General features: G+C 40.6%; 1 protein-coding gene across 1 annotated transcript in view; it reads right to left on the reverse strand.

Moving 5' to 3' along the window:
* Positions 1-22885, reverse strand: part of LOC122036536 — a 50775-nt gene extending 27890 nt beyond the window's left edge. The window contains exon 1 of the mRNA XM_042595885.1: positions 22789-22885. Within this exon, the coding sequence (XP_042451819.1) occupies positions 22789-22885 (97 nt within the window). The remainder of the gene's footprint in view (positions 1-22788) is intronic.
* Positions 22886-23950: the final 1065 nt, after the last annotated feature.

The raw sequence follows: 23950 nt of genomic DNA on the forward strand, positions 1-23950 counted from the left end.
TTTATTTCTGCAAATTTTCTATTGTAGATAACCATGACGTCGAATACGAACTCTTTCTCCCTGCGTTCTGTCCTTAAGAAGGACAAGCTCAACGGAGCAAATTTCCTGGACTGGTACAGGAACCTGAGAATAGTTCTCACTCAGGAACGTAAACTGTACGTTCTGGAGTAGCCCATTCCGGAGGCTCCTCCTGCCACTGCCACGCGAGCTGACCGGATGCTTACAAGAAGCATCAAGATGACGCATTAGATGTGTCCTGTCTAATGCTCGCAACCATGAACTCTGAGCTTCAAAAGCAGCATGAGTTGATGTGTGCTTACGATATGGTTGAACATCTTCATCAATTATATCAAGGACAAGCAGGGCACTGGAAGAGGAACTTCACAGGATACTTGGAAGATCTTAACAAGAAGAGAAATAAGATTTCTACTTCTGGTATAAATGTTATAGAAGTCAACCTCTCTATTTCTTCGTCGTGGGTATTAGATACCGGATGTGCTTCGCACATTTGTACTAATGTACAAGCACTGAGAAATAGCAGAGCATTGACAAAGGGCGAGATAGACCTACGAGTAGGCAATGGAGCACGGTTTGCTGCTGTTGCTGTAGGGACTTATTTTCTATCTCTGCCCTCTAGGCTTATACTAGAGTTAGACGATTGTTGTTATGTGCCTGCATTGACTAAGAACATTATATCAGTTTCTTGTTTGGACAAGAAAGGATTCTCGTTTATAATAAAGAACAAATGTTGTTCTGTCTATTTAAACAATATGTTCTATTGTAGTGCACCTCTGATGAACGGACCTTATATTCTAGACCTTGAGAGCTCTATCTATAACGTTAGTACCAAGAGGTTCAAATCGAATGATATGAACCACACCTATCTCTGGCACTGTCGCTTAGGTCATATAAATGACAAGCGCTTATCCCAGCTCCATAAGGATGGTTTGCTGGACTCATTTGTTTTTGAATCATATGAGATATGCGAGTCATGCCTACGAGGCAAGATGACCAAGACTCCCTTTAGTGGGCACAGCGAGAGAGCGACTGATTTGTTAGGACTCATACATAGTGATGTATGTGGCCCTTTCAATGTCGCTGCTAGAGGCGGTTATAGATACTTCATCACATTTACTGATGACTTCAGTAGATATGGTTATGTGTATTTGATGACACATAAGTCCGAATCCTTTGAAAAGTTCAAAGAATTCAAGAATGAAATACAGAACCAGCTTGGCAAGAGTATTAAAATACTTCGATCAGATCGAGGTGGTGAATACTTAAGCCATGAGTTTCGTGACTATTTAGCTGAGTGTGGGATTCTATCCCAACTCACTCCTCCTGGAACACCACAGTGGAATGGTGTATCCGAAAGGAGGAATCGTACCCTATTAGATATGGTACGATCTATGATGAGTCACACAGATCTTCCGACATACCTTTGGGGCTATGCTCTAGACACGGCAGCTTTTATACTCAACCGAGTTCCATCCAAGGCCGTGATAAAGACACCATATAGGATATGGACTGGGAGAGATGCCCAGGTGTCTTGCATGAGGATTTGGGGTTGTGAGGCTTACGTTCGACGTCAAGTCTCAGATAAGTTAGGACCCAAATCTGACAAGTGCTATTTCATCGGATATCCGAAGGAAACTAAGGGATATTACTTCTACATTCCCAGTCAGCACAAGGTAGTTGTGGCAAAGACTGGGGTCTTTCTAGAAAGGGACTTTGTTTCTAGAAAGACTAGTGGGAGCGCGTTCGATCTTGAAGAAGTTCAAGATGCGAACAATAGCACTGATGCCTCGATGGAAGTTGAACTGGAACCACAAAGTGTTGTGGATGATGTTGTTCCACAAAGAGTTGAGGAACAACAACCAGTTCAAGTAGACATACCTCTTCGCAGGTCTGATAGGGTACGTCGTCAGCCTGATAGATACTCATTTCTCTTGTCTGACCATGATGACATTGTGCTCATAGAGGATGAGCCTACCACCTATCAGGAAGCTGTGATGAGACCAGATTCCGAGAAATGGCTAGAGGCCATGAGATCCGAAATGGAATCCATGTACACCAACCAAGTATGGACTTTGGTTGATCCACCTGAAGGGGTAAAACCCATTGGGTGCAAGTGGGTCTTTAAGAGAAAGACTAACGTGGATGGACTTATCTATAAAGGTCGCTTGGTAGCTAAAGGTTTCAAGTAGATTCATGGTATTGACTATGATGAAACCTTTTCTCCAGTAGCGATGTTTAAGTCCATTCGGATCATGCTTGCTATTGCAGCCTACCATGACTATGAGATATGGCAGATGGATGTCAAAACCGCGTTTCTGAATGGAAACATGCTCTAAGTACATGACACAACCTGAGGGTTTTGTAGATCCACAGTATAATAGTAGAGTATGCAAGCTGCATAGGTCCATTTATGGACTAAAGCAAGTTTCTCGGAGCTGGAATCTTCGATTCGATGATGCAATCAAACAATTTGGTTTCATCAAGAACGAAGATGAACCTTGTGTCTACAAGAAGGTTGTAGGGGATATAGTTGTCTTCCTTATATTGTATGTGGATGACATACTACTCATTGGGAAGGACATCCCTTTGCTTCAGTCTGTCAAGACCTGGCTAGGGAGTTGCTTCTCAATGAAGGACTTAGGTGAGGCATCCCGCATTCTAGGGATACAGATCTATAGAGATAGATCTAAGAGATTGCTTGGCCTAAGTCAGAGTGCATACATTGACAAGGTACTCCTACGGTTTACCATGCAGAACTCCAAGAAGGGATTTCTGCCGATGTCACATGGCGTGAGTCTTTCGAAGACTCAAGGTCCCTCTTCTAGAGAGGAGAGATACCGCATGGATCAGATCCCTTATGCCTCAGCCATAGGATCGATCATGTACGCCATGCTATGTACTCGACCTGATGTCTCGTATGCTTTGAGCATGACGAGCAGATACCAGTCAGATCCAGGTGAAAGTCACTAGATAGCGGTCAAGAATATTCTTAAGTACTTAAGAAGGACTAAAGAATATTTCTTGATATATGGAGGCAATGATGAGCTAGCTGTAAAGGGTTACAGTGATGCTAGCTTCCAGACCGACCAGGATGACTATAGATCACAGTCAGGGTTCGTGTTTTGCTTAAATGGTGGTGCTGTGAGCTGGAAGAGTTCGAAGCAGGATACAGTAGCTGATTCTACAATAAAAGCCGAGTATATTGCTGCATCAGAGGGAGCAAAGGAGACAGTTTGGATCCGTAAGTTCATCACTGAACTTGAGGTGGTTCCTAGCATCGCTGACCCAGTTGAGCTCTATTGTGACAACAATGGAGCTATAGCACAGGCGAAGGAACCTCGCTCACACCAGCGGACCAAGCACATACTACGGCGCTTCCATCTCATTCGAGAGATTATCGATAAAGGAGATGTGAAGATTTGCAGAGTACCTGCAGAGGCTAACATCGCAGATCCCTTGACCAAGGCTTTGGCACAGAGAAAACATGATGGTCACACTAGGTCATTAGGCCTTAGAGCCTATACTGATTGGCACTAGTGCTAGTGGGAGATTATTAGTTAGAGCCCTAGAGCCAATCATTTGATGATTGTATGGACTCATTGTATCATATTCTTGTATATTAATAAAGACATTTAGTTTCGTTATTATACTTACTTATATTGGTGCCAAATAAATTAAGTATAATAGCGTCCTTGAGTAGAAGGTTCTCACCTATATCAATCGGTTAGTTGAACCAATAGTGAGATGATATAGGGAACACTACTCTAAATCATTCCTAGTCGAGTATTAACATTCAGGGACAATGTTAATGCAATAAGACTAGCATGTTGGTCAACTCGATGACTTGATCTCACAAGTCATGGATATGGAGATATCAAGTTGACACATGGGTAAGCATTGGAGAATGTATACTGAATGACCCTCCATGAGAAAGTATCATGGATCGTTATATGAGTGTCATGTACTTTCTCATGTGGCTATTAGTATGACTATTAGTCCTTAGACCTGAAGTCACCATGGATCCCTACATAAGGAGTTATGTACTTTGGTTTCGTCAAACGTCACCCGTAACTGGGTGGACTATAAAGGCGATTACCGGGTATGTAACAAATTATGCAGAAGGATGTGAGTGATGTAGATGGGATCTATCCCTCCCATATGACGGGAGCGACATCAATATTCTTGATAGAGTGAGACCACTAAGTGCATGGCCATGCCCAAATGAGTCAACATGAGATGTTGAGCTCATTTGATCGAGTGGGTCTACTTAGAGTTCAAGATTTAGATTGATTAGAGGATGACACGGTCTATGCCTCATATTGATCAATCTAGATGTCTAGGATAGAAGGACAATGTCACATATTGTGAGGAGTCACAATTAGTAGTCACAAGGTGATGTTGGATCTCAACATTCTTGTAACTTGGGTAGCAATGATGTATTGCTAGATGCCGCTCATTGCTTATGTTTCTAAAGGAGTTTAGAAACATTGCCAATGTTACAAGAACCTATTGGGTCACACACAAAGAACAAGTGGATGGAGATTAGGTTCATATGATGAACCAATTGGATTAGGTTCATATGATGCACCAAAGATTGGATTCAAATTAGACTTATTGAGTTAGACTCAATTAGATTCAATTGTTGAATGAGTCTAATTTAGATTTGATTCATTGAGTTAATTTATATTAATGAATTGAGATTCATTAAATTAAAATTGACTTGAATCAAAGGTTGGATTTAACTCAACAAGGAAGATAATTGGTCAAGTTTGACTTGACCAAGTAGAAGTTGAAACATCAAGTTTGACTTGATGTATTGCCACATCATAAGGATGACTCATCCTTGCCACATCACCTCCACCTCATGAGACATGCCACCTCATGGGGGTTACACTCTCCCCTTGGCTTGAATGTGGCCGGCCACATTAATGGGGAGGTTACAATGTTGTGGCCGGCCACACTAATGCAAAGGAGGATTTGTTTTGTGGCAATTGATGTGTGGTAATTGTCTCATCTTCTTCCTAGCTTTCTTCCTCCTCCTTACTGCTGTTGCCGTGAACTTCCAAGAGAGGAGAAGGTGGTTGAGTGAATTCCAAGAGAAAAGGAAGAGTGAAGGTCACAAAGGAGGGATACTACTTCTTGAGTGTATGAGTTTCTTTTGTACTCTCTCTTTTTCCTTCCTTTCCAATCTCAACCGAGAGCTCTAGAAAGTGCTAGCACACTTGGGGTTCTCTTCTCCATCCTTGAGTGCTAGAGAGCACTCCTTGTTCGTGTGGATATCACTAGAGAAGTATCTACCTTGATACTTTGGAGATTCGACACGAACCTTGGACGAGCGGGAATTTTATGAGGGCACGCTTCAAAGGTAAAACTCTCAACACATAGATCTAGGAGTAGATCTAAAGTTTTTGAAACTCGTACTTGTATTTCATTCGGTTTTTCCTTGCACGGATCTACGGCTTTGGGTGATTCGGGGTTTCCGCGATGCGAAAAGCGGTTTTCGCGGCCCGAAAAACCCAACAGACTATTAGTATGACTATCAGTCTTTGGACCTGAAGTCACCATGGTTCCCTACATAAGGAGTTGCATACTTTGGCTTCGTCAAACGTCACCCGTAAATGGGTGGACTATAAAGGCGACTACTGGGTATGTAACAAATTATGCGGAGGGATGTGAATGATGTAGATGGGATCTATCCCTCCTATATGACGGGAGTGACATCATGATTCTTGATAGAGTGAGACCACTAAGTGCATGGTCATGCCCAAATATGTCAATATGAGATATTGAGCTCATTTGATTAGAGTGAGTCTACTTGGAGTTCAAGACATAAATTAATTAGAGGATGACACGGTCTATGCCTCAATTGATCAATTTAGATGTCAAGGATAGAAGGACATTGTCACATATTGTGAGAGTCACAATTAGTAGTCACAAAGGTGATGTTGGATCTCAATATTCTTGTAACTTGGGTAGTAATGATGTGTTGCTAGATACCGCTCATTATTTATGTTTCTAAATGGGTTTAGGAGCATTGCCAACGTTACAAGAACCTATAGGGTCACACACAAAGGGCAATTAGATGGAGATTAGGTTCATATGATGGACCAAGAGGATTAGGTTCATATGATGAACCAAATTGGATTAAGAGTAATCCAAATTAGACTAATTGAGTTGGACTCAATTTGATTCATGTGTTGAATAAGTCTAATTTTGACTATGATTCATTGAGTCAATTTAATTCAATGAATAGAGATTCATTAAATTAAATTGACTTGAATCAAAGGTTAGGTTTGATCAACCATGGGAGATAAAAAGGTCAAGTTTGACTTGACTAAATGCCACCTCATTGTGACTTGGCATGGGGCCGGCCAATGATGATGTTCCACATCATCAAGGCTACATCATTGTGTGCCACCTCATGAGGAAGACCAAGAGTCATGACTCTTGGTGTTCCATGGAGGTATCAAACCTCCATTAAGTGGTCATCCACTTTATGTGTGTGAAGGAATCGCATGGTGTGCTCATTCACTTCTTTTTCTTTCTCTCTAGTTTTTCTCTCCCTCTCATCCTCCATTTCCGAGACTTCTTAAGGGTGCTATCACACTCTAAGTTGTTCTCTCTACCTTTTTGTCAGTGTGGATACGTGTAGAGGAGTGTTCACTTGACACTCTATGAGATTCGGCAACCTTTGGACGAGCGGGATAAGCGAAGGGCATCACTACAAAGGTAACACTCTTTTCATGTATATCTAAGGTAGATCTAGTGTAGACAAACATGTACAAGACTATTTTATATATTTTTGCACGGATCCGTGGCTAGCTTCGGGGTTTCCATAACGCAAAAAGCAGTTTTTGCAGTTCGAAATGCTAACAGTGGTATCAGAGCCACGTGCGAAGCTTGTACATGTTTTGTTTATGTTATTATGAAAAGGTTTCAGATCTGTAAGTTTCTGTAATTTTTCTATTTCTATGGATTTTGTGACAAGTGCTTGGACACTTGTAGGCTTCATCTACTAAGAAAAACCTTCCAAAATGGCAAGGTCTCGCCCAAAAAAAATATTTTTGTTTGGGACAACGACTTAAGGCATTGTTAGATCAAGATGGGACACTCGTGATATTCATTTCGTGAGAAGGGGCGCTGCCCCTAACCCCGCAAGGGGCATTGTCTCACGATCGCGCTCGAAAATCGCTAATCGGGACCGCCGAGAAGTTGTGACACATAAAATTGATAAAAATAGTAGTAAAATTATAGAAATTTATGTAAAATATATAATTTAGAATTATGTATGATATTGTGATGATCATGGCCCAAAAACCCAATTTGATTGGATAAAATTGTATTGTAATTCATAATATGGCCTGCACGCCATTTTTTTTACTGTGCGTGTTGTATATGATATACGACCTGCGTGTCGTGCCTCCCCTTTTATGTTCATGTTGTAAATAGATTTTAGACTCAAATGTAACTCGAGTTTGTAATATACAAAATGAAGCGGTGGAAGGTCCACTCAAGAATGAGCTACGAGGAGGGTGATTTCAACACATGGCGGTCAAAAGGAGACGCTTGAAGAAGCCGTTAACCCTAGGTTGACCGTCCGATCTTTTCATTGGCTTGAAAAGATCGTAGTAGGACCATGACCTCATAACAAATTATTTTTCTTGTGTGTATGTGATGCATGCTAATGTAGGGTAATTAGTGCCTTAATGCGTATATGATACACATTCATGATTAGATTAGATCTTAATCAAGTCAACTCGAAATGCCTACCAAGTTTTGATACCCATCACTACTTCGATTATTTGTTGTTGTTGAATATGCTAAAGCAGAGCAACACATTTTATCTTGGTAGGGTGCGGAGGGATAATCTTGGTCCCGCCTATCAAAGCTTGGGTGAGTACAAACTCAATTAGATGGAGTATAACTAGTTAACTCAATTGGATCAAGTAAAACTATAGGCATTTTCCAACGGTTGGATAAACAAGAGTTGTATAGAGATGTAATTGATAATTAGTTATCTACCAATCATACTAAGTCTTGGGCAATTTAGGCAAAGCTAACTTAAGGCGTAGTATGATGTGGATCTTGTCCCACGAGAATTATAGCTAATAGGTATGAATCTAGTAGTGTGGTTTGACCACATTCATGACTTGATTCTACAAAAATCCTATAATTCAGTGGGAGCATCATTTAGTTAAAGGCCTAATTAAATGATCAGTGGAATATGATATTTACTCTTTACTTTATTTATGTTGTAGATTGCCATGTCGACAAACACGAACACTTTCTCCCTGCATTCTGTCCTTGACAAGGACAAGCTCAATGGAGCTAATTTCCTAGACTGGTGCAGGAATTTAAGAATCATTCTCACACAAGAAAGAAAACTGTACGTCCTGAAGCAGCCCATTCCGGAGGCACCTCCTGCCACTGCCACGCAAGCTGACCGAGATGCTTATAAGAAGCATCAAGATGATGCATTAGATGTGTCATGCCTCATGCTCGTAACCATGAACTTTGAGCTTCAGAAGTAACACGAGTTGATGACTGCTTATGATATGGTTGAACATCTTCGTCAATTATATCAAGGACAATCATGGCACGAGAGATTCGAGATCTCTAAGGCACTATTTTAGTGCAAGATACAAGATGGGACTCTCGATGATTGGGTACATAGAGAACCTACAGAGGTTGACATTCCCACTTGGCCAAGAACTGACCACTGACTTGATCTTGCAATCCTTACCAGAAAGTTATAGTCAATTTGTCATGAATTACAACATGAACGAAATTGATAAGCTACTGCCTGAGCTGCTAAGCATGTTACGAACTGCTGAGCTCAACCTTAAGAAGGTAAAGCCCAACTCCATTCTGATGGTGCAAAAGCATAAAGGCAAGGGCAAGCCTAAAAGCAAGGGAAAGTCCCAAGCCAAGGGTAAAGGCAAGGTAATGAAACCTAAAGGAGGGGTTGCCAAGGATGCTACCTGCTTCCACTGCGGTCAGATCGGACACTGGAAGAGGAACTGCAAAATATACCTGGAAGATCTTAAGAAGAAGAGAAATGAGGTTTCTACTTCAGGTATATATGTTATAGAAGTCAATCTCTCTATTTCTTCATCATGGGTATTAGATACTGGATGTGCTTCTCACATTTGTACTAATATACATGCACTGAGAAATAGCAGGACATTGACGAAGGGCGAGGTGGACCTACGAGTAGGCAATAGAGAACGGGTTGCTGCTGTTGCTGTAGGAACTTACTTTCTATCTCTGCCCTCTGGACTTGTACTAGAATTAGATGAATGTTGTTATGTGCCTGCTCTCACAAAGAACATCATTTCAGTTTCTTGTTTAGACAAGAAAGGCTTTTCTTTTATAATAAAGAATAAATGTTGTTCTGTTTATTTGAAAGATATGTTCTATTGTAGTGCACCTCTGATGAACGGAATCTACATTCTAGACTTAGAGAACCCTATCTATAACATAAGTACCAAAAGGTTCAAGTCAAATGAAATGAACCGAACCTATCTCTGGCATTGTCGCTTAGGTCATATAAATGAGAATCGCTTATCCCAGCTCCATAAAGATAGTTTGTTGGACTCATTTGATTTTGAATCATATGAGACATGTGAGTCATGCCTACTGAGCAAGATGACCAAGACTCCGTTTAGTGGACACAGCGAAAGAGCAACTGACTTGTTAGGACTTATACATAGTGATGTGTGTGTCCCTTTCAATGTCACTGTCAGAGGTGGTTATAGGTACTTCATTACATTTACTGATGACTTTAGTAGATATGGTTATGTGTATCTGATGACACATAAGTCACAATCCTTTGAAAAGTTCAAAGAATTCAAGAATGAATTACAAAACCAGCTTGGCAAGAGTATTAAGGTACTTCGATCAGATCGAGGTGGTGAATACCTTAGTCATGAGTTTTGTGACTATCTAGCTGAGTGTGGGATTCTATCCCAACTCACTCCTCCTGGAACACCACAGTGGAATGGTATATCCGAAAGGAGGAATCGTACCCTATTAGATATGGTGCGATCTATGATGAGTCACACAGGTCTTCCTATATCCTTTTGGGGATATGCTCTAGACATAGAAGTCTTCACACTTAACCGTGTTCCATCCAAAGCTATGATAAAGACACCATATAGGATATGGACTGGGAGAGATGCCCAGATATCTTTTATGAGGATTTGGGGTTGTGAGGCTTACGTTCGACGTCAAGTCTCGGACAAACTGGGACCCAAATCTGATAAGTGCTATTTCATAGGATATCCCAAGGAAACGAAGGGATATTACTTCTACATTCCCAGTCAACACAAAGTATTTGTGGCTAAGACTCGGGTATTTCTAGAAAAGGACTTTGTTTCTAGAAAAACTAGTGGGAGTACGTTCGATCTTGAAGAAGTTCAAGATATGGACCATAGCACTGAAGCCTTGATGGAAGTTGAACTGGAACCACAAAATGTTGTGGATGATGAGATTGTTGCTCAAGGAGTTGAGGAACAACAACCAGTTCAAGTAGACCTACCTCTTCGCAGGTCTGACAGGGTACGTCGTTAGTTTGAGAGATACTCATTTCTCTTGCCTGACCATGATGGCGTTATGCTCATTGAGAATAAGCCTACCTCCTATCAGGAAGCTGTGATGAGACCAGATTCTGAGAAATGGCTAGAGGCCATGAGATCCGAGATGGAATCCATGTACACCAACTAAGTATGGACTTTGGTTGATCCACTTGAAGGCGTCAAACCCATTGGGTGTAAGTGGGTCTTTAAGAGAAAGTCTGACATGGATGGACATTGGAAGAGGAAACTTTCGGTAGCTAAAGGTTTCAAGCAAATTCATGGTATTGACTATGATGAAACCTTTTCTCCAGTAGCGATGTTTAAGTCCATTCGGATCATGCTAGCTATTGCAGCATACCACAATTATGAGATCTAACAGATGGATGTCAAAACTACATTTCTGAATGGAAACTTGCTCGAGGATGTGTACATGACACAACCTGAGAGTTTTGTAGATCAACTACATACTGGCAGAGTATACAAGCTGCATAAGTCCATTTATGGACTAAAGCAAGCTTCTCGGAGCTGGAATCTTCGATTCGATGATGCGATCAAACAGTTTGGTTTCATCAAGAATGAAGATGAACCATGTGTCTACAAGAAGGTTATTGGGAACACAGTTGTCTTCCTTGTATTGTATGTGGATGACATACTACTCATTAGAAATGACATCCCTTTGCTGCAGTCTGTAAAGACTTAGCTGGGGAATTATTTCTCAATGAAGGACTTAGGGGAAGCAGCCTGTATTCTAGGCATAAAGATCTATAGAGATAGATCTAAGAGATTGCTTGGCCTATGTCAAAGTACATATATTGACATGGTATTACTACGGTTTGCCATGAAGAATTCCAAGAAAGGATTTCTGCCGATGTCACATGGTGTGAGTCTTTCGAAGACTCAAAGTCCCTCTTCTAGAGAGGAGAGAGACCGCATGGATAAGATCTCTTATGCTTCAGCCATAGGGTCTATCATGTATGCCAAGCTATGTACTCGTCCTGATGTATCGTATGCTTTGAGCATGACGAGCATATACTAGTCAGATCCAGGTGAACGTCACTAGATAACGGTCAAGAATATTCTTAAGTACTTGAGAAGGACTAAAGAATATTTCATGATATATGGAGGTGATGGCGAGCTAGCTGTAAAGGGTTACAATGATGCCAGCTTCCAAACTGACCAAGATGATTATAGATCGCAGTCTGGGTTCGTGTTTTGCTTGAATGGTGGTGCTGTGAGCTGGAAGAGTTCGAAGCAGGACACAGTTACTGATTCTACAACAGAGGCCGAGTATATTACTGCATCAGAAGAAACAAAGGAGGCAGTTTGAATCCGCAAGTTCATTATTGAGCTTGGGTGGTTCCTAGAAAAGCCGATCCTATAGAGCTCTATTGTGACAATAATGGAGCAATTGCACAGGCTAAGGAACCTCGCTCACACCAGCGGACCAAACACATACTACGGCGTTTCCATCTCATTCGAGAGATCATCGATAGAAGAGATATGAAAATTTGTAGAGTACCCATAGAGGCTAACATCGTTGATCCCTTGACCAAGGCTTTGCCACAGAGAAAGCATGATGGTCACACTAGGTCATTAGGTATTAGACCCTACACTGATTGGTACTAGTGCTAGTGGGAGATTGTTAGTGAGAACCCTAGAGCCAATCATGTGATGATCGTTGTATGGACTCGATGTATCATATTTCTATATATATAAAGGCATTTCTTTATGGTTATTATACTTACTTGTATTGGTGCCAAATAACTAAGTATAATAGTGTCCTTGAGTGGAAGCACTACAAGAAAACAGGGCTTCAGAAACGGATTTTTAAAACAGAATTAAAATTCGTTTTAAATTATATTCAATCAAAAATGAATTTAATACGAAATTACTAATCTATTATATTTAAATAAAATCTAATATATAAAAAAAAATTGAGACGAAATTTAAAACAAAATCAAAACGAATTTATAAAATAAATATTTATAAACAAAAATATATACAGATTTGAAACATAATTTAATACGAAATTTTGTTTGTCAACAAATCCGTTTATATATTTTTAAATGGAAATAAATTCTATTTTTAATTTATATAAATAATAAAGAAATGTATTAAATTATTTTATTTTATTTTTACAAAACCCCTAAATCTTGCTTACATATTCTCGTTGTCTTCCCTCGCGACATCCCTTCCTCGTCGATTTTGCTTTCTTCTTCTCCTCTTATCTCGCCGACTCCTACTTACATATTCTCTTTATTCTTGTTCGCAACTGCTTTCTCGTTGCTCGTATCTCACCGGCTTCGCTCCTCGCCGACTTCGTCTATTGCTCTCTCTCAAAAAAGGTAATCCTTAATTTCTTCTTATCTCGCCGCTTTCTTCTTCTCGCCGACTTCATCTGTTGCTCTCCATCTTTTGTATGTATTTATGTTCACCAATGATTTACAGATTTCCTCTTTTAAAACTTCTATCTCTTTCTTAAGAAAATCAATTTCCAGATTTTTGTCTTGCAAAGATAGCTCGATTTCTATGAATTCAATTCTGAGTAGCTCTATCTCAACTAGCAATGTTTCCTTTTCTCCATTATGTTCCAAGCCAAAAAGATTTCTCTGCTTGGAAGGTTGACTCTTCATATTTGAATTACTACATTTCTCTTATGAGTCATAAAAGAACAACATGAACATAATTCTTATTAACTAGAAGCAGGTCTTTCTCTTTAGCCGAGTCACTACTACACACGTCCTTCTTGCCCCCTCCTGCTCCTCCCTTAGTACATCCATTCTTTTCCCTTATCTATGGTACAAGGAAAGTAAGCTGTGAGCACTCAAGGCTCAGTAAGATCCTTTCCTACTCACAAAAACCGTATAGCATAAATAAAACTTCAAGGCATAAAGCATAAAGACAACTCATCATATCATGTATGGAAGCATCATATCATAACATAATCGTAAGGTATCATGGCATATCCTAATAAAGTCATAAAGTGCATTCTAGCATAACATAATCATGATCATAACATATCATAACATAATCATAGAGTTCATCTTAACATAACATAACATAATCATAAAGTTCATCCTAACATAACATAATCATGAGCATTATGGTATATCGTAACATAATCATAAAGTGTTATGCGAGATGATTTTCAAAAACATGATTCATGCAATAACATATGCAACATGTCCTTTGAAAACTTATTACTTACATACTTAAACACAATCATAACATGGTTAGGGCCCCGGCTTGTACCACATACATAAAGGCGCGCGTCCTATGTAGGTCCAAGGTAGCAAGTCTTGAACCCTATAAGGCATACATACTAGGCCCGTTTCTTAGTCCATCGACCTAGGGGCACTTAGGAGCCCATCCCTAACGAGGCCCGTTTCTTAGTCCATCGACTTCGGGGCGCTTATGGAGCCCACCCTTGGTACAAGCCATTTAAAGTAAAGTAGCATGTCATACATATCATGGCTCTTATCATTTCATGCACATCGTATTTCTTATCATATCATACCATATAGAATTTGGGCACACAGCTCATCATAATGGTATGTAAAATTTGGGCACACAGCGCATCAAAAATACATGCATAGTTTGGGCACACAGCTCATCATAAATAGCATGCAAACTTGGGCACACAGCTCATCATAAATGTCATGCATAAATTGGGCACACAGCTCATCATAAACAACACAGCATAGCATAAGGGTTACCATCATATATAGATCATAAGTGTGCATAATTAAACATAGAAGCATAGCAAGCTCATAAAACATGGCATATAAGATACATGGGAAACATATTTAGATTTCTAACCCTAATGTCTTCTAGTGGTCGAAACCTATAGTTGAGTTTTAGGTAAAAAAAAAAAAACCCATACCAACATGTGAACTCTAAACAAGTATCATTTCATATACCATAAGAAAACACCATGAGCAAGTTTAGGTAGAGTTCTAGGTTTCTTAAGCTTACACTTATCATGGCCGAACTTTATCAAGCATACATTGGGTTAAAAATTATCATTCAAGCTTGTGAACCCTAAACAAATTCCGTAGCAAATAATTACAAGGAACATCATGAGCATAATTAGGTTAGGTTCCAAATTTTCTAGGCCTTTAGACTTGTTGTGGCCGAAACCTATAGGGCTTGGAACTAGGTTTCAAGTGTCATAAAAACATGAGAACCTCAAATGCATTTCATAGTAATTACTTCAAGAAACAACATGAGCATAATTAAGTTATGTACTAAGTTCCTAGGCCCTTAAACATAATGTGGCCGAAACTTGTAGGACTTTAAGCTAGGGTTCAAGTGTCATAAAAGCATGAGAACCTTAAACAACTTTCATAGCAATTATTTCAAGGAACAACATGAGCATAGTTGAGTTAGGTTCTAAGTTTCCTAGGCCCTTAATCATCATGTGGCCGAAACTTGTAGGGCTTAACGCTAGGGTTCAAGTGTCATGCATGAGAACCTTAAACAACTTTCATAGCAATTAATTCAAGGAACAACATGAGCATAGTTGAGTTAGGTTCTAAGTTTCCTATGCCTTTAATCATCATGTGGCCGAAACTTGTAGGGCTTAAAGCTAGGGTTCAAGTGTCATAAAAGCATGAGAACCTTAAACAACTTTCATAGCAATTATTTCATGGAACAACATGAGCATAGTTGAGTTAGGTTCTAATCAACATTCTAGCATATGAACATGAGATAATCCCTACCATAAAATACATGTCACAAGGAACATATTGAGCATGTCAAAATTTAGATCTTTACATTTCCTAGGTCCTCTTTTTTGGTCTTATCTTGGCCGAAATTCTTCATGAGGTTTTTCTTAGATTTTTATGTAACCAAATCTCATGAACAAAAAAAAAAAAAACTATTGTACCACAGGTGAGGGAAACTTACATCCTTTCGCTTGTGGTTTTTCTTAAGGAGAAAAGTATCCTAAGTACCAAGGAAGGAGAAAGCTTCTTCTTCTTGTACCTCCTTTTGCTTCTTTTTGCTTGGAAGGAATAGAAATTGAAGGGCTTCTTCTAGGAAATTAGTTTTCTTGGAGAAGAGCTTAACTTAGCTATTGGAATGAGGAGAGGGAAGGGGTTCTTGGTTCGGTGAAGAATGAAGAAGGAGGAAGGAGGAAGAAAGGAAAGGATTTAATCTCTTGTTTTTCTTCTCCCAAACTATTTATTCCTTTTGCCAATGAAACATGTCTTCATTCATTCCCTCAACTCCTCTTTTCCCTCATTCCTTTAATTCCCACGAAAATAGAGAGAGGGAGGGAAGTAGGCAACTCATCTTTTGCTTGCTCCTTTTCTTAACCAAGAGGAAAAGAAGGTAAGCAACTTGGTTTTCTCTTGCTCTTTTGCTTAGTTTTCTTTTTATTTTCTTCTCACCTTTAACTAAAATTCCATTCTTTTCCATCCATATATTATTCAATTATCCTAGTGGTTATCATACCATCAATTTATCTCCATTATTTGTGGGAGGTTCAAGGTTCAATCCTTGACCTCTCCTCTTCTTATTCTATTTTTGGGTTTCTATTTTCCCTTTTCTCTTATCCTTTTTATTTTCTATACTCTAAAGAAAATAATATCCATATGCCTATCTTATAATTTCGTGGGTGTTACAGTACCCAATACCTCATAGAAAGTTCGTCCTCGAACTTAGAATAGTGATGTTAGGTGGTACCTGACTTCCGGCTGAGTGCATCGGCCACCTTGTTCGCTTTCCCTGGATGGTAAAAGATTTCGCAATCGTAATCCTTGACCAGCTCGAGCCATCTGCGTTGTCTCATATTTAAGTCTTTCTGCGTGAAGAAATATTTCAGGCTCTGGTGGTCAGTATAAATCCTGCACTGGGCTCCATATAAGTAATGCCTCCATGTTTTTAGAGTGAAGACCACCGCTGCTAGCTCTAGATCGTGAATGGGGTAATTTCTTTCGTGCTCTTTAAGTTGCCTGGTGGCATAGGCAATGACTTTGTCATCTTGCATGAGTACAGCTCCAAGTCCTAGTAAGGAAGCATCGCTATACATATCAAAGCCTTTGTTACTTCCCGGAAGAGTAAGGATCGGAGCACTGGTCAGTTTCCGTTTTAGTTCCGTAAAACTCTTCTCGCAGTTTTCCGTCCATTCATACTTTTTATTTTTCTTGGTGAGATTTGTCATAGGGGCTGCAATTTTGGAGAAATCCTCTACGAATTTCCTGTAGTAACCCGCTATTCCTAGAAAACTTATGATTTCGCTGGCATTCTTTGGTCTGTTCCAGTTACTTACGGCTTCAATCTTGCTTGGATCTACCATGACTCCATCCTTAGAGATGACATGACCCAAGAATATTAGTCGATCTAGCCAGAACTCGCACTTGGAAAACTTTGCATATAGTTGTTTTTCTCGGAGGATCTGCAGTACAATATTCAGATGTTCGGCATGTTCTTCCTGAGTTCTTGAATAGATGAGAATATCGTCAATGAAGACGATCACACATTTATCGAGATATGCCACCAATACCCGATTCATCAAATCCATGAACACAGCAGGGGCATTTGTCACTCCGAAGGGCATAACTACGAACTCATAGTGTCCGTATCTTGTTCGGAAGGTTGTCTTTGGTATATCATCTTGTATCACTTTCACTTGATGATAGCCGGACCTTAGGTCAATCTTTGAGAAGACAATTGCTCCCTTCAATTGATCGAACAGATCGTCGATCCGCGGAAGGGAATATCTGTTCTTGATCGTCGCGTTATTCAGTGCTCGGTAATCTATACACATTCGCATAGACCCATCCTTCTTTTTCACAAACAGTACCGGAGCTCCCCATGGAGAGTGACTAGGGCGAATAAGTCCCTTGTCGAGTAACTCCCGTAGCTGTTCTTGAAGTTCCTTCAACTCAGTCCGCGCCATCCGGTAAGGTGCTTTAGAAATTGGTTTAGTACCCGGAACTACTTCAATCGTAAATTCTATTTCTCTATCGGGTGCTAATCCCGGTAGTTCATCAGGAAATACTTCCGGATAGTTGCATACTACCCTGACCTCTTCTAGCTTCTGGCTCTCGGTTTGTCTTGTATCAACCACGTGTGCTAGAAATCCAGTACATCCTTTGTCTAACATACTCTGTGCCTTTACAGCTGATAAGAATCTTTCAGTTTCTTTCCCAGATTCCCCAAGAAATTCAAACATCGATTCAGCTTCAGGTCGGAAGACTACCTTCCTATTACGACACTCGATTGAGGCGCCGTACTTGCTCAGAAAGTCCATGCCCAGTATAATGTCATAATCCCGCATGTCAAGTACTATCAGATTGCAGTAGAGTTCTCTGTCTGCGATTCGGATAGGTACGGCCCGCAGCATATGATCCGATGGCATAACTTCCCCGGATGGTAGGGTTGTTAAGAATGTGACATTTAGTGTTTGGGGTGGTATGTCTTATTTCCTTGTAAATGGTGTTGAGACGAACAAGTGTGTCGCCCCAGTATCAAACAATACTAAAGTATACTGACTGAAAATAGGCAGCAGACCTGTAACGACAGTAGAGGTGCTTGCCACATCCTCTTTAGTAAGCGAGAAAACCCTGGCGTTCGTTGTAGTTGGTGGAGCTTCCAATCTCCCTTGGCTAATTGGTGTTCCTTCAATAGTAGCTTGCATCTGATGTAGTTGTGAGGGGGTACTCTTGTTCTGGTTGTTCTGCTGGGGTGGTACCTGGAACCTGTTAGTGCAGTCTCTGGCCAGATGTCCTTCCCCTCCGCAATTATAACACCTTCTTGTACCCTTGTGACATACTCCGGGATGCAGCTTTCCGCAGATAGTGCACTGGGGGTACTTCAGTTGCTTATTCACTGAGCTACCTTTTGCATTGTCCCATTGTTTCCTTTTTCCAGTAGAGGTCCCTTTCCAGCTTGTTTTGCTACCTGAGGGTCTCTATCCTTCTGTTCGGGCCTGACTCTTATTCTCATTCATCGCTTTCTGATAATGTTCTGTGATGAGGGCACTGTTGACCAATTCCTTTGTAGTCTGCGGTCTATTAATTCCGCTGGCAACATTCAGTGCTATTTCGGGTCGAAGCATCTTCAACATCAGTCTGACCCTTTCTCTTTCTGTGCGAACCAACTCTGGACATAGGCGTGCCAAACGGTTGAAGCGTTTTACTGCTTCGTTCACTGATAGGTCACCTTGTCGAAACTCGGTGAATTCGTCATAGTGCCGGTTCGTCACTTGCATATGGAAGAACTCCTCGAAGAACTCTGTCTTGAAGTCCATCTAGTTCATTAGATTAATCTGTCTCTTTGCCTTTACTCTTTCCCACCACATCTTGCGTCTCCGGAAAAACAGAATGATACACATTTGATCTTTTCCGCTACGGGCCAGTCTAGTAATTCCACTATGTTTTCCACTGTCTTAAACCAGGCCTGAGCATCCCATGAATTGCAAGTACCTGAGAAATTTTTTGGCTTCAGCCTTAGCCACTGTATCAAGTAGGTCTCCTATCTGACCACTGGGGCAGGAGCTATCGGTGGTACTGGTGCAACTACTGGGATGACGAGCACTGCATTCGGATTTACTGGCGGGGTGGCAGGATTTTCTTGCTGACCCATCAAAGTCGTGATCAGCTGTTGTTGCTCCGTGATCTGACGCTGGAGGTCGGTAACTACCTGAGTCAGATCTGGTGGAGTTACTGTCTCGTCTGCTCGGGTAGTACGTCTCCTAGCCATGCTTATCTTCATTAAATAACAATAAATTATCGTTATTTCTATCCAGACTAAAATAAGATCGTTATTATTCCTATCTTACCATCATGCATACCTAAACTAGAATTGTGACTTAACATCATAAAAAAAAACAAAATAAGGAATCATGCATAATATTAAAGCATCATAGAAGAATTAATTTAAGCATATATATTCTTACTTGGAGCGGCAGGATGGAGGCTTGACATGTGTGTAGTGAAAAGGCTAAACCTGGTTCTGATACCAAACTGTAACGCCCCGCCCCTTCCTGCTTAAGCTGACGGGGGTTACTTATCTTTTCTTCTTAAAACAGCGGAAGTCTTATCTATAGTATATATATTTTCTTTAAACTTTTCCTTTACTTTTCAAATCATCATCCCTAACTACCTATCATATGAGTCACATAACATGCTTAACATAAATTTAAACCATAATACCAAAGAGCATGATAAAGTGTCATAGAGTCATAAAAGAACAACATGAACAAAATTCTTATTAACTAGAAGCAGGTCTTTCTCTTTAGCCGAGTCACTACTACACACGTCCTTCTTGCCCCCTCCTGCTCCTCCCTTAGTACATCAATTCTTTGCCCTTATCTGTGGTACAAGGAAAGTAAGATGTGAGCACTCAAGGCTCAGTAAGATCCTTTCCTACTCACAAAAACCGTATAGCATAAATAAAACTTCAAGGCATAAAGTATAAAGATAACTCATCATATCATGTATGGAAGCATCATATCATAACATAATCGTAAGGTATCATGGCATATCCTAATAAAGTCATAAAGTGCATTCTAGCATAACATAATCATGATCATAACATATCATAACATAATCATAGAGTTCATCCTAACATAACATAACATAATCATAAAGTTCATCCTAACATAACATAACATAATCATGAGCATCATGGTATATCGTAACATAATCATAAAGTGTTATGCGAGATGATTTTCAAAAACATGATTCATGCAATAACATATGCAACATGTCCTTTGAAAACTTATTACTTACATACTTAAACATAATCATAACATGGTTAGGGCCCCGGCTTGTACCACATACATAAATGTGCGCGTCCTATGTAGGTTCAAGGTAGCAAGTCTTGAACCCTACAAGGCATACATACTAGGCCCGTTTCTTAGTCTATAGACCTAGGGGCACTTAGGAGCCCATCCCTAACGAGGCCCGTTTCTTAGTCCATCGACCCCGGGGCGCTTATGGAGCCCACCCTTGGTACAAGCCATATAAAGTAAAGTAGCATGTCATACATATCATGGCTCTTATCATTTCATGCACATCATATTTCTTATCATATTATACCATATAGAATTTGGGCACACAACTCATCATAATGGTATGTAAAATTTGGGCACATAGCACATCATAAATACATGCATAATTTGGGCACACAACTCATCATAAATAGCATGCAAACTTGGGCACACATCTCATCATAAATGTCATGCATAAATTGGGCTCACAGCTCATCATAAACAACACAGAGCATAGCATAAGGGTTACCATCATGTATAGATCATAAGTGTGCATAATTAAACATAGAAGCATAGCAAGCTCATAAAACATGACATATAAGATACATGGGAAACATATTTAGATTTCTAACCCTAACGTCTTCTAGTGGCTGAAACATATAGTTGGGTTTTAGGTAAAAAAAAAACCCATACTAACATGTGAACTCTAAACAAGTATCATTTCATATACCATAAGAAAACACCATGAGCAAGTTTAGGTAGAGCTCTAGGTTTCTTAAGCTTACACTTATCATGGCCGAACTTTATCATGCATACATTGGGTTAAAAATTATCATTCAAGCTTGTGAACCCTAAACAAATTCCGTAGTAAATAATTACAAGGAACATCATAAGCATAATTAGGTTAGGTTCCAAATTTTCTAGGCCTTTAGACTTGTTGTGGCTGAAACCTATAGGGCTTGGAACTAGGTTTCAAGTGTCATAAAAACATGAGAACCTCAAATGACCTTCATAGTAATTACTTCAAGAAACAACATGAGCATAATTAAGTTATATACTAAGTTCCTAGGCCCTTAATGATAATGTGGCCGAAACTTGTAGGACTTTAAGCTAGGGTTCAAGTGTCATAAAAGCATGAGAACCTTAAACAACTTTCATAGCAATTATTTCAAGGAACAACATGAGCATAGTTGAGTTAGGTTCTAAGTTTCCTAGGCCCTTAATCATCATATGGCCGAAACTTGTAGGGCTTAACGCTAGGGTTCAAGTGTCATAAAAGCATGAGAACCTTAAACAACTTTCATAGCAATTATTTCAAGGAACAACATGAGCATATTTGAGTTAGGTTCTAAGTTTCCTAGGCCCTTAATCATCATGTGGCCGAAACTTGTAGGGCTTAAAGCTAGGGTTCAAGTGTCATAAAAGCATGAGAACCTTAAACAACTTTCATAGCAATTATTTCATGGAACAACATGAGCATAGTTGAGTTAGGTTCTAATCAACATTCTAGCATATGAACATGAGATAATCCCTACCATAAAATACATGTCACAAGGAACATATTGAGCATGTCAAAATTTAGATCTTTACATTTCCTAGGTCCTCTTTTTTGGTCTTATCTTGGCCGAAATTTTTCATGAGGTTTTTCTTAGATTTTTATGTAACCAAATCTCATAGAACACAAAAAAAAATTATTGTACCACAGGTGAGGGAAACTTACATCTTTTCGCTTGTGGTTTTTCTTAAGGAGAAAAGTATCCTAAGTACCAAGGAAGGAGAAAGTTTCTTCTTCTTGTACCTCCTTTTGCTTCTTTTTGCTTGGAAGGAATAGAACTTGAAGGGCTTCTTCTCGGAAATTAGTTTTCTTGGAGAAGAACTTAACTTAGCTATTGGAATGAGGAGAGGGAAGGGGTTCTTGGTTCGGTGAAGAATGAAGAAGGAGGAAGGAGGAAGAAAGGAAGGGATTTAATCTCTTGTTTTTCTTCTCCCAAACTATTTATTCCTTTTGCCAATGAAACATGTCTTCATTCATTCCCTCAACTCCTCTTTTCCCTCATTCCTTTAATTCCCACGAAAATAGAGAGAGGGAGGGAAGTAGGCAACGCATCTTTTGCTTGCTCCTTTTCTTAACCAAGAGGAAAAGAAGGTAAGTAACTTGGTTTTCTCTTGCTCTTTTGCTTAGTTTTCTTTTTATTTTCTTCTCACCTTTAACTAAAATTCCATTCTTTTCCATCCATATATTATTCATTATCCTAGTGGTTATCATACCATCAATTTATCTCCATTATTTGTGGGAGGTTCAAGGTTCAATCCTTGACCTCACCTCTTCTTATTCTATTTTTGGGTTTCTATTTTCCCTTTTCTCTTATCCTTTTTATTTTCTATACTCTAAAGAAAATAATATCCATATGCCTATCTTATAATTTCGTGGGTGTTACACCTGAGGCCCGCATCCAACCGTCCATTTCAAACCGGTGAACATCGCGTCGGGCGTAAGGCGGCGGTCGTGCGATGATGTCAACAGCGCCACGTGGCACTCGATCATAGGAAGGCATTTAATGAGCCCCATCACGAGGCAGAACCCGCGTGCTCAACCATAATGGCAGAGATTTGCACGCATTCCGAGAAGTTCCCGCGGAAATCATCACAGGCCAGTTGGGCAGCCCTCGGCAATTAGCCGACCGGTGCTATTAGACCCCATAGTGGCCGAGAGGAGGTACACTTTCAGAAGTGGCAGGATGGCTGTCGCTCGGCCAAACTCATAGTCCAGTCAGTCGGAATTAGCGCCTCCTTCGACTAGACTAGGGGGAGGCATGTGATCCGGCGATAAGGACAGGGGACCCTTGTTGGCGGGAGGTCAACGACACGTGGAGGTCAATGGTCAAGAGGGTCAACCCCAAGGTCGTGCCGGGCAGACAGAGGTCATGCCGAGCGGACTGGCAGGCCGACCGAGCATTCAACCGACTGAACATCCGACCAGGAGGTTCCTAGGCCGGGCGAAAGACAGCCCAACCAGGGGCCGAGTTTCCGATGCTCAAGGTAAAAGAGTCTCTGGGCCGAGCGGACAGGCCGCTCGGCCGAGTCAAGGATAATAAGGCACAATCCCATCCGAGCACATAAGCAGGGCTTCCCCGCCCGGTCCGAGGTATGCGCATTCTCGGAGGCCATGAGCGCCGAGCGAATGGTCCGCTCGGACCGGGAACAGGTAAGGGGTGCAAAGGGACAGCTCGTAACAATCATCCTCGAGACACCTGCCACCGACAAACAACACGGTCGGTGGCCGGAGAGGACAGAGTATCGTACGGTGGAAGTTTTCACCGTCACATCAGGGATATGCTCGGGAGATTGCGGAATGACGTCAGACATGCTTTTCTGACACAACCCTACTGAGGTATGTTTGGGGAAGCGTGTACGCATTGAGAAGCGTGGATGTGCCTCCCCGGGGTCCTATATAAGGACCCCCAAACTTCGACGGAGGTATGCAATTCTCATCACTGTAACCACAGTAGCGTTACCTTGCTCCTCTTCTTCTTCACTGCCTGACTTGAGCGTCGGAGGGTCGTCGCCGGGAAACCCCTCCCGGCTCGGCTTCTTTGCAGGTTCACCGGAGATCCACATCACCAGTCGAAGACAG

Source organism: Zingiber officinale, unplaced genomic scaffold (genome assembly GCF_018446385.1).
Source record: "Zingiber officinale cultivar Zhangliang unplaced genomic scaffold, Zo_v1.1 ctg169, whole genome shotgun sequence".
Taxonomy (NCBI): domain Eukaryota; kingdom Viridiplantae; phylum Streptophyta; class Magnoliopsida; order Zingiberales; family Zingiberaceae; genus Zingiber; species Zingiber officinale.